The sequence below is a fragment of the Priapulus caudatus genome, unplaced genomic scaffold (assembly GCF_000485595.1).
Source record: "Priapulus caudatus unplaced genomic scaffold, Priapulus_caudatus-5.0.1 Scaffold2984, whole genome shotgun sequence".
In the NCBI taxonomy this organism is placed as follows: domain Eukaryota; kingdom Metazoa; phylum Priapulida; class Priapulimorpha; order Priapulimorphida; family Priapulidae; genus Priapulus; species Priapulus caudatus.
In genome coordinates, this window is record NW_014580045.1 from 5003 (window position 1) to 17500 (window position 12498).

The following is a 12498-nucleotide window of genomic DNA, read 5'->3' on the forward strand; positions in this document are numbered from 1 at the left end:
GCCCCTTGCCCTCCCCCCACACACTAGCTACGGCCCGAATACATGATCCTTTCACCAAGAAAAATATAAAAGTACATCAGTGATGACATTTCCTCAATTCATCACTCAATCACACAAACAACGAAAAATCGGTTATTTTAATGCATCAGTATTTCTTTTATCAGGAGTGCATGGAGTAGAGATATCTAATCTACTCTGCTCCTTACTCAGATAAAAATTTATGAAAGAATTAGAAATAAATGTCGCAATATACGCGTATAAATGCCAAGTAATTAATTTATCACCTGACGTGGTCGCTGTTACACTCTATAGTATTTTCCTCCATCGGGAATTGTGTATTCACCAAGCCTCATCGAGGTGATAAGCTCGCATCCTCCTTTTCTTCCTCCTCCTGCTCCTCCCCCTCTTCCTTCGATCCACACGAAGCCGAAACACGGTGGAGACACCAGGCAGTAGACTCCACACTCTATCACCGTGGTGGCGCCACCTACCGGGCTTGCGCTGACGTCAGGTGACAGTACGTCACCGGCGGGTTGACGGCTGTCGTGGAATCTCATCTGATTGAAGTCGTCTGCAACGCATGCGCAGTAAAAAAGAAACGAACGTCGCTGTCCTAAAAACACTAACGATAATAATAATGATAAAAAACAATGATATCAATAATAATAATAATAATAATAATAATGAATTATAATAATCAATAATTATAATAATAATAATTATAATAATAATCAATATAAGAATGTCCTGGTAATCGAACTTTATACTGCGATCCGTTGTGGCAGTCCTCAACGTGGGAGAATTAGAATACCCTTTGCCACAACTACCTGCCAGGTCACCTTGAGCACGGTGTAGTAACCTGTTTAGCTCTCACCCGAGACCTTGAGTATCGGATTGGCGTCCGAATGGGGGCAAGTCTGTCTCATGGGTAGGAAGAACTCTTGTAGCCTGAACGGCAACCGACAAGAGATGGTGTCTCGATAAAATACGCATCTCGATCTTGAGCGAGTCAGAAACTCCCGATAACTGCGACATTACTGGTCCCACGGGACGATGGACGTGCCCTGGTGTCGCAGAAAGTTTGCCCTGAAACCTATAGGTTAATAGTAAAATCATAGCCAATGATGAATACCCAATACGAAAGTCATATCGCATCGCTCGTCGCGCAGGTCAACAAGGAGCGCGTCCTCAGGTGATACGCCGAACCAAGCTGAAGAGTCGAAATTCGGGTATTATTGAGTCGCCAGAACCTTAACAGCCAAGCTTCAGCTAGCAACCACACCAGATCCAACTCGTCAAGTTGGCTTAACTAAGCAGGCACGCAACAGACCGGCCGGCACAGTCCACCCAACGCAAGAATAACCAACAGGAAAAGACAAGAAACCAGTGGACAAGGAGTAATCAATACATATCCGAAAGAGGGCTGTGATCTGGCCATATTATTTCGCACCAAGAAAACAACACTTAGATGGCGGGGTCGTAAAAGGTACAGATACACGAATCTGGCGAGGCAGGAATCCAACTCGCTTCTTCAGCCACACCAAACAATCAAATCTCTTGCGCTAATACCACAGAAGATGGATTCTTAAGACAGAGCTCACCGACACTAAACTATTGAGGCAATAACGTGGGCAGCTGTACGCGAAAGGCAAAATAACTGCCATCGCAACCAACACTTATCCCACTGAACAACCTGAAGACCGTCAATCTCCCCGAGCCCGACGAGGCTGAACAAACACGCCACGCAGCATACGGATACCGCATGAAGGTGAATCCAGTAGTGGATATGGAAAGATCGGAAACTCTACTAAGATGACGCTTGAAACTCAGGCAATCCCTGGAATCAACGCAGGAAAGCCTGAAAAAGATTCATCTCATCACTAGGCAGAAATAGAGCAACGATATTCAAGCTGCAAATCAGGCCCAGGTCACACAGATGAATCATCAAATCCAAAAAAACCATCCTAAATTCGATCAAAAATCAACCGTAGAATTAAATGTAACGCGACTCGCTGCTGATTATTGCTGGAGAAACAAAAAGAGAGAGTCAGCCGAAGCCCACAAGGAACCAAACATGGAAAAAAATGGAATCAGAAACAGAAATTGAAAATACCATCGCAAGGGCCCCTCATCCTCTAGACGAAATAAAAGTGTCAACAACAAAGAGCAAGTACCATGCCAAGAGCAGGAGCATCTTATGCAAGCAGCCGAAGGGAGATAAGGACGCATACTGCGAAGCCTATCAGAAGCAAGAAGAAGAAGAATGAAACTACAGGACAAAAGCTCCAGAGCTGAGAAGGTTTACTAACAGAAGTGAGCACTACTATCAGAAATAAAGCTCATTGACCATAAAGAGCCAAAAATGATCTACTGGCAATCTCAACGAGGCAGAAAGCACCATCAATGAACCGTACCATCTCAAGAGCGACTTGATCAAGTTCTGGGCGTCGGAAGTAACTGGAAGTAATAGACAAGACCACAATAACCGCCAAGGCCACTTGAATCCAAACAAGAGGAAGAAAGCATTCTCAGAATGATATAAGCAATGGATGTAATGGCACTGACATTACAATGGGTGAGGTACAGCAGGCCATCAAGCGGACCCACAACTGGAAGTCTCCTGGCCCAGACAAGCTGCACAACTTCTGGATTAAGCATTTAAGTGCCCTCCATAAACAACTAACCAGGGCCTTGAATGACACCATCAAGGATCCAAGCAATAGCCCTAAGTGGTTGACATCCGGAACCACTTTCTTTATTTCAAAAGGCAAGGATACAAAAGAACCAAAGAACTATCGACCAATTACTTGACTGCCTACCACCTACAAAATTCTCACTGCTGCAATCAGCAACCACCTCTACATTCACTTACAGAAGAGCGACATTCTCACAGATGAGCAGAAAGGCTGTAGAAGAGCGTCTAGAGGGTGCAAAGACCAACATCTCATCAGTAACATGATTGTGAGCATGACAAAAAAGCTCAAGAGGAACCTAGGAATGGCGTGGATTGATTATAAGAAAGCCTTCGACAGTGTCCCACATTCCTGGATTCTCGCAGCCATAAAAATCTACCATGTGTCACCAACCATCATTCAGTTCATGGAAGCTACAATGAAGAAATGGAAGACTGAAATGCCCCTCTTCACTCAAGGAGGCTGCCTCAGGACAGAAGATATCTCAATCAAGAGAGGAATCTTTCAGTGTGACTCGCTCTCTCCCCTGCTATTCTGCTTAGCACTAACACCGCTTACCAACATGCTGAATAGACAGGGTCCTGGATTTTCAGTCGATAAACACAACACCATCAGCTACCTGCTCTACATGGCTTTCCTTAAACTGTTCACCAAAAACGAATATGAGTTGGAACAGGCCTTGGTAACAGTCAAAGCATTCAGTGATGACATCAAAATGGAGTTCGGCTTAGGAAAGTGTGCAACTGCAATCTTAAAATGCGGTAAGCTAGTAACAAGTCGAAATATCGAGTTTACTGACAAGACAGCCCTACAAAGTCTGAACCACGAGTACACCTACAAATATCTTGGTGTAGACGAAAGTGATAGTATTCAGCATGCAAAGATAAAGGAGAACATTGCTAAGGAGTACTATCGCCGAGTTCGCTTTGTTCTCAAGTCTGAGCTCTGCTCAAAAAACAAGATAACAGCGATCAATAGCCTGGCACTCCTGGTCCCCGTGTACAGCTTCGGGGTATTCAACTGGTTGCGATCAGATATTGAAAGGATGAATCGCAAGACAAGAAAGCTACTAACCATGCACGGTCTCCATCACCCAAAAGCAGATGTAGAGCGACTGTACATCAAAAGGCAAAATGGTGGTCGTGGTCTCATTGAACTTATGTCTGCGTACAACACTGCCATTGTAGGTCTAGGCGACTACCCAATTGCAGCCCAAGACCAAGCACTCAACACCAGATACCATCAACGCAACACCTCAAGCAACAGGTCAACAGCAATTGCAGAATGTTCAGCAATGCAGAGGAGACCATCAGCCACATCATCGCCGGATGCACAGTGCTGGCCCCAACCGAGTACATAAATCGCCATAACAAGGTAGCCAGCTATCTGCACTGGTCAATCTGCAGTAAACTTGGTGAGCAAGTACCTGCAAGTGGTATGAACATACTCCGAGACCAGTTACCAACATCGGAGATACTAACATAATGTGGAATATGGCAGTGCGGACAGATCGCACGATACCTGCAAACCGCCCTGATATAGTGCTCTACAACAGGAAAGAAAAACAATGTCTGTTGATTGATGTAGCCGTACCAGATGATGCTAACATCATGGTGAAGGAAAGAGACAAACTCACCAAGTACAAAGATCTGGAGATCGAAATTAGGAGGATGATTGTGCAATACTAAGACGAGAATTGTACCAGTGGTGGTTGAAGCCCTTGGTTCTATAAAGAATGGTTTTCAGAAGAACCTTAAGAAACTCCCTGGCCACCACCTCCCAAGAAGTGCAGAAAATCGCACTACTGGGAACAGCACACATCCTGCGAAAGATTCTGGATTGAATCCTTATGTCTCAATAATAATAATAATAATAATAATAAATGTCCTGGGTATGACTTTCTACTGCATCCGGTTGTGGAGTCTCAACGTGGGAGAATGAGGATACCCTTTGCCACAACTACCTCCAGGTCACCCTTGAGCACGGTGTAGTACCTGTTAGCTCTCCCCGAGACCTTGACGTATCGGATTGGCGTCCGATGGGGGCAAGTCTGTCTCATGGGTAGGAGGAACTCTTTAGCCTTGAACGGCAACCCCATAGAGATGGTGTCTCGATAAAAATACCGCTCTCGATCTTGAGGAGCAAACTCCCGATAACTGCGACATTACTGCCCACGGACGGATGGACGTGCCCTGGTGTCCAGAAAAGTTTGCCCTAACTATGGGTTAAATAGTAAATATCATACCATGATGAATACCCCAATACGAAAGTCATATCGCATCGCTCGTCGCGCGGGTCAACAAGGAGCGCGTCCCTCCGTGATCGCCGAACAAGCTGAGGTCGAAAAATCGGTTATTGAGTCGGCAAACCTTAACAGCCAAGCTTCAGATAGCAACCACACCGAGATCCAATCTCAAGTTGGCTTAACTAAAGCAGCACCAACACCGCAGGCACAGTCCACCAACGCAGAAATAACCAACAGAAAAACAAGAAACCAGTGGACAAAGTATCAATACAAGGATGTGATGTGGTCCTATTATTTCGCCCAAGAAAACAACACTGATGGCGGGGTCGTAAAAGGTACATACACGATCTGGCGAGGCAGGAATCCAAACGTCTTTTCAGCCACCAACTCAAATACTCTTGCTAATACCAGGAGATGGATTCTTAAGAACAAGAAGCTCACCGACACTAAACTTGAGCAGATAGTGGCAGCTGTCCGAAAGCAAAATAATGCATCGCAACCAACACTTATCCCCACTGAACAACCTGAAGACCTACATCCCCCCAGAGCCCGAGGCTGAACAAACACCGCAGCATACGGATACCCATGAAGGTGAATCAGTAGTGGATATGGAAGATCGAATCTCTACTAAGATGCTTGAAACTCAGGCAATCCCCTGGATCAACGCAGAAGCCTGAAAAAGATTCATCTCAACTAGGCAATACGGCACGATATTCAAGCTGCAAATCAGGCCCTCACCAATATCATCAAAAATAACCATCTAAACTTATCAAAAATCAATGAATTAATGTACGCGACTGCTGCTGTTATTGCTGGAGAAACAAAAGAGAGAGTCACGAAGCCCACAGAGGAACCAACATGGAAGAAGAAAATCAGAACAAAAATTGAAAACCATCGCAAGGGCCTCTTCATCCTTAGCGAAATAAAAAGTGTCACAACAAAGCAAGTACATGCCAAGGCCAGGAGCATCTTATGCAAGAGCCGAAGGGAGAATAAGACCATATGCGAGCTCGAACAAGAAAGAAAGATGAAACTACAGGCCAAAGCTCAGAGGCTGAGAAGGTTTACTAAGCAGAGTGAGCACTACTATCAGAATAAGCTCTTCCATAAAGATGCCAAAAAATTCTACTGGCATCTCAACGAGCAGCAAAGCACCATCAATGAACCTCCCTCTCAAGAGCGACTTGATCAATTCTGGCGTGGAATACTGGAAGTTAGCACAGACCACAATACCAAAGCCACTTGGATCAAACAAGAGGAGGAAGCATTCCAGAATGTAGCAATGGATGTATGGACTGACATTACAATGGGTGAGGTACAGCAGGCCATCAAGCGGACCCACAACTGGAAGTCTCCTGGCCCAGACAAGCTGCACAACTTCTGGATTAAGCATTTAAGTGCCCTCCATAAACAACTAACCAGGGCCTTGAATGACACCATCAAGGATCCAAGCAATAGCCCTAAGTGGTTGACATCCGGAACCACTTTCTTTATTTCAAAAGGCAAGGATACAAAAGAACCAAAGAACTATCGACCAATTACTTGACTGCCTACCACCTACAAAATTCTCACTGCTGCAATCAGCAACCACCTCTACATTCACTTACAGAAGAGCGACATTCTCACAGATGAGCAGAAAGGCTGTAGAAGAGCGTCTAGAGGGTGCAAAGACCAACATCTCATCAGTAACATGATTGTGAGCATGACAAAAAAGCTCAAGAGGAACCTAGGAATGGCGTGGATTGATTATAAGAAAGCCTTCGACAGTGTCCCACATTCCTGGATTCTCGCAGCCATAAAAATCTACCATGTGTCACCAACCATCATTCAGTTCATGGAAGCTACAATGAAGAAATGGAAGACTGAAATGCCCCTCTTCACTCAAGGAGGCTGCCTCAGGACAGAAGATATCTCAATCAAGAGAGGAATCTTTCAGTGTGACTCGCTCTCTCCCCTGCTATTCTGCTTAGCACTAACACCGCTTACCAACATGCTGAATAGACAGGGTCCTGGATTTTCAGTCGATAAACACAACACCATCAGCTACCTGCTCTACATGGCTTTCCTTAAACTGTTCACCAAAAACGAATATGAGTTGGAACAGGCCTTGGTAACAGTCAAAGCATTCAGTGATGACATCAAAATGGAGTTCGGCTTAGGAAAGTGTGCAACTGCAATCTTAAAATGCGGTAAGCTAGTAACAAGTCGAAATATCGAGTTTACTGACAAGACAGCCCTACAAAGTCTGAACCACGAGTACACCTACAAATATCTTGGTGTAGACGAAAGTGATAGTATTCAGCATGCAAAGATAAAGGAGAACATTGCTAAGGAGTACTATCGCCGAGTTCGCTTTGTTCTCAAGTCTGAGCTCTGCTCAAAAAACAAGATAACAGCGATCAATAGCCTGGCACTCCTCCAGTCCCCGTGTACAGCTTGCGGGTGATCCACTGCCTGCGATCAGATATCGAGAAGGATGGATCGGCAAAGACAAGAAAGCCTACTAACCATGCACCGGTCTCCATCACGCCAAAAGCAGATGTACGCGACTGTACATCAAGAGGCAAATGGTAAGTCGTGTTTCATTGAACTGATGTCTGCGTAAAACACTGCATTGAAGTCTAGGCCGACTAAGCCCAATTGCAGCGGGCAAGACCAAGCACTCACACAGGATACTATCAACGCAAACATCTCAAGAACAGTCAACAGCAAGTGCAGAATGGCAGGCAAGGGTGCAGAGGAGAGCCATCAAGCCACATCCATCACCGGATGCACAGTGCTGGCGCCGCACACCGAGTACAAAATCGCCAGCAACAAGGTAGCAGGCTATCTGCACGTGGTCAATCCTGCGACTGAAGCTTGGTGAGAAGTACCCTGACAAAGTGTATGAACCTACTCGAGGCCCAGTTACCAACATCAAGAGATACTAACATATGTGGGATACTGGCAGTGCGCCAGATCGCAACGAACCTGCAAAACGCCCTGATATAGTCTCCAGCACAGCAAAGAAAAGCGATGCTCGTGATTCGAGTAGCCGTACCAAGATGATTCTAATTACATCGGTGATAGCGAAAGAGACACACTCACCAAATACAAAGATGTGGAATCGATAATTAGGAGTATGTGAAATACTAATATACGAGAATTGTACCAGTGTGGGTTGGAGCGGGCCTGTGCTATATTAAAGAATGCGTCTCACAGCCAGAGAACCTTAAAGCACTCCCTGGCTACCCACACTGCCGCAAGAAGTGCAGAAATCGCACTACTGGATCAGCAACACATGCCTGCGAAAAATTCTGGACCAGAATCCCTATGTGCCTCAGGTTGCGGACAACGAGCCGACCCACAGAAGGCCCACGGCTGAATGCCGGTGTTCCACTTTGGATAATAATAATAATAATGATGATGATGACTGGTGGGAGTGATGGATGATGATAATGATGATGATGAAATGATCGATGACAATAACTGCTAACGCGTGACTGTACTCACGCCTGTGTATACGGTAGACAGAGCTGATGGTGTTGCCGCCCCCGCACATCAACACTGACGTCGCGACACACGGCAATCACAGTCACCTCCGCTCGCCGCCCTAGTTGCGCGGGCTATTGCCACACCGCAATCAACGGCGTCCAGACCTAATGTAACAGAAGGTGGTTATTGTCGGGACGCGGGTTGAACGCGAGTTAGATGTTTACCCGAGGATCGGCGGTGGGTGGAATATCCCCCCGCCCCGGACTCCAGAATTGTCACGAATCCGTGAATAGAATTGACGGGCGGGGAAGCAGGCCCGTGAAACGGAGCCTAATTCAATAGGGTAACTTGATCGGAAGTGGCGCATTCTCTTACCTTTGTAACTAGGAATTCCAGCCAGTAACCCATGCTTCAACATTCTCACCCCCCATGGGTCATAACGCCCCTACCCCCACCCACCTCCGTTTCCGCGCTCTCTTCAACCCCCATCCTCCGTACGCACCCCACGCCTCCCGCTCGTCGCCGCTCCGTCTCAACGCCCACGCTCGCTCATCCCATTCCCAGCACATTTCCGCCCCACCTCCGCGGCAGCCAACAAAAACCCGGCTCGCGCACGCTCATGAAAAGCACGTGGCAGATGGGAAGCCGCCTCCCCCCCGCTCACAAAAATTCCACACTCCCCGCTCCCGCCACCGCTCACCACGAGCTCCCCGTCCCGCCGCCACGCTCACCGCCCACGCACGCCGCCCCTGCGGCGCCCCGCCCGCCCCGCCCCGCCCCGCCCGCGCCCCGCCCCACCCGCGCCGCTGCGTACTATATAAGTGATCCTCGTGGGTCACAATGACGGCCGCATGTGGCACGGGTCAGGCGGTTTCGCCATTCTCACTACGTGCCTGCCATGTCTTTGATTTTCGTCGCCATCCATCGCTTGAATGATAGACGTGATAACAACGCAACGTATATCTACCTTCTAGGCGTAGGCCTGCAATCGATGATGATGCGAATGAGGTGTACACGCATGCACGCACCACGCGCAACGCCGCCAGCACGCAGACACGGCACGCGCACGCAGCGCACGCACGGCACGCACGCACACCAGCGCCACTGCACGTGCAATCACGCACAGATTACGCACGCCCACGGCAGCCGCGGCACGCACCGCACGCGCGACCCAGCACGACATGTACCGAACACGTACGCCGCACGCCGCGAACCCGCACACATGCACCCGCCACGCACCGCAATGCGCCCCGGCGAAAGAGAACACACCCACAAACGCACGCACGGGCGCACCCCCCAGTGTAGTTTTACTCACATACGATCGCATATTATTCATGCATATCGTACAAACGCTGTAGCTACATATCAATTACACGACACGCGGCCCCGGCGCGGTTCCTATTCTGCTCAACGACGAAATATAAATTCACCGCCCCACGCTAACAATAATGATAATAATACTGTAAATGTGTAATGATCGAAACCATAATAAACAACAACACATCAATACACACATATACACGTAAATACTAACACATACACACACACACGCACACACTACACACACCACCACAACACACACACACATCACACACACATACATACACACCACACGGCCCCGCGCCACACACCCACGACACATACACAAAGTATAATACGTACACACATAAACACACACACATACACATACACATATAATAATTACCACATACACACATATCATTTTAAATACAACACATACAGACACATAATAATACAACATATAACATACAGCAATAATAATTCGCCGCTCACACATAATACACATATACCCGTAAATATACACATACACACATATAACATATAAATATACACATATACATATACAATACACACGATATACACATATAATTCACACTACACACATATACACATACACACGTATAATAACACATATACACTATAATATACACATATACACGATAATTACACCATACACAGCATATACATCGTATATATAGCACCTATAATAACACCATAATACACATCTACACGTATATATACCACATACACAATATATACACATGATACACATATACACCTTATAATATACACATATACACATATACACGTATAATTCGCAGCCTACACATATCTACACATATACACATATACGTTATAATATTACACATATACAGCATATACCCGTCTAATATACAATATAGCACATATACACATATAATTATAGCACTACACACATATACACAATACTACACCACCACCCAATAATACACATCAACCACATATACACCATATAATTCGTACGCTACAGCACCATATACACGTATACCGTATAATACTACACATACACAGCATATACACATATAGTCAATTTTAATTCGCGACCTACACACATATACACATATAGCACGTATAATATACCAATACACACATATAACACGTATACTCATACACATATACACCACGCCGACTAATAATTCGCACGTACACTTAACCTAAGCGTCCCCGCACGCCGAACGCCGCCGCTACAAGCAGACGATGTTAAGACGCGTCACCAAGCCACACCTCCCTCCTAGACTAACTTGCTACACACCTGGTCGAACCGCAGGGGCGGCGGAGGTAGAGAGGATGGAGGGAGCGAGAGCCGCGTGAGTTAGTCGACGCGATGAGAGAGTCAGAGAGAGAAGACAGGCACAGAAGAACTGGCTACTAGCGACTACTGCTACTGCTAACTGCTGCTGCCTGCTGCTACTCTGCTATACTAGCGCCACATTCTACCCAACATCTGCGCAATGTGAACAGTGTCCGTCACATGGTCGCTGGTGATAGACTACACGTCGTGCGGCGCTGTAACCCGGGAGAGTTAGGATCCGTGTGGCGAGCGAGGGCGACGCGAGCATTTTATCTTCTCGCTCTCCCATCTTTTTCTCTTCTCTTCTTTTCTCTCTCTCTCTCCACTCGCTCTCTCTGCTCTCTCTTTCTCCTATCTCTTTCTGTCTCTGGTCCTCTCCGACGAACGGTCCCAGGCTCCCCTTCACCCCACACCGCCGGCGCGCTAGTGGCAGTGTATCTACGTCCCCTAGATGACGGTCACGCCCCCCTTCACAGCACCGGGCCGGGTAAGTGAAACGTGCTCTACAGTCGCGTCGGACGCCCCGTGGCTCCACTTCAGCAGCACTGCGGGGCAGTGGCATGGACTTACCGTCCTAGAGCTACGCGACGGTCCCCGCCCCACCTTCCCACGCGGGCAAGATGAGCAGGATCACGTCCGCTGTAACGACGGTCCCGGCCTCCCACCTGCACACACGCGAGTAGTGCTAGTGTATCTACGTCCCCTAAGAGACGGTCCAGGCCTCCCGCATTCAACACCACGGTAGTGGCAGTGTATCTACGCCCCTAGATGACGGTCCGGCTTCCCCTCAACACACGCTAGGGTAGTGCAGTGTATATATACGTTTTCCTAAGACGGTCAAGCCATCCACTTCACATACGAGCGGGTAATGGCTTCGTGTATCTACGTCCCCTAGAGCGGTCCAGCGCCTCCCACTTCCAACACCACGAGGCGGGTAGTGGCCGGTATCTACGTCCCCGAGAGACGTTCAGACTCCCCTTCACACGGCGGGTTAGTCGGACCGTCGAGCCTCCAGTCTCCGTAGAGACCGTCCAGCTCCTCCCTTCACCACACACACCACGCAAGGTAGTGCAGTGTATCTACGTCCCCTGGAGAAAGGGCCAGGCCTCCAATCTTTACACACGCGGCGCTAGCTGCCGTGAATATCTACTTCCCCTAAGACGGTCCAGCGCTCACCCTTCACACACCGAGGCAGGGCTAGTCCGCGCCACGACTAGTATCTTCACCCGCTGCCCCTAGACGACGGTCGGGCCCTCCCCGTTCACCACACGCCGGTAGTGGAAGTGTACCTCTCTACACGCTCTCTCAGGTGGACGTAGATTTCTAAGAAGGAAAAATGTGATGGTAATTATTTAACTAGTCATTGAGAACATTAGGAATTTAAACTACGCGCACGATCTACACGCTCTACCATTATAGAAGGCAGCTTTATGTGGATTCTTTTGTTTGAAATC

General features: G+C 47.5%; 2 protein-coding genes across 2 annotated transcripts; both read left to right on the top strand.

The window, feature by feature from the left end:
- The first annotated feature begins 2955 nt into the window (after positions 1–2955).
- LOC106819213 lies at positions 2956–5615 on the top strand. Its single transcript, XM_014823860.1, has 3 exons — positions 2956–3202; positions 3287–3454; positions 5485–5615. The coding sequence occupies exons 1-3, from the start codon at positions 2956–2958 to the stop codon at positions 5613–5615; spliced, it is 546 nt and encodes a 181-aa protein (XP_014679346.1).
- Positions 5616–5725: 110 nt separating this feature from the next.
- LOC106819214 lies at positions 5726–6484 on the top strand. The gene has a single exon (XM_014823861.1). The coding sequence runs from the start codon at positions 5726–5728 to the stop codon at positions 6482–6484; it is 759 nt and encodes a 252-aa protein (XP_014679347.1).
- The last annotated feature ends 6014 nt before the right edge of the window (positions 6485–12498 follow it).

Excerpts from the sequence above, each read along its gene's own strand:
- LOC106819213 (XM_014823860.1), top strand. The coding sequence starts at position 2,956 with ATGATTGTGAGCATGACAAAAAAGCTCAAGAGGAACCTAGGAATGGCG. Across the intron at positions 3,203-3,286 it reads CAAGAGAGGAATCTTTCAGT|TCGATAAACACAACACCATC; the intron begins GTGACTCGCTCT and ends CTGGATTTTCAG. Across the intron at positions 3,455-5,484 it reads AACTGCAATCTTAAAATGCG|AGCCCGAGGCTGAACAAACA; the intron begins GTAAGCTAGTAA and ends ACATCCCCCCAG.
- LOC106819214 (XM_014823861.1), top strand. The coding sequence starts at position 5,726 with ATGTACGCGACTGCTGCTGTTATTGCTGGAGAAACAAAAGAGAGAGTC.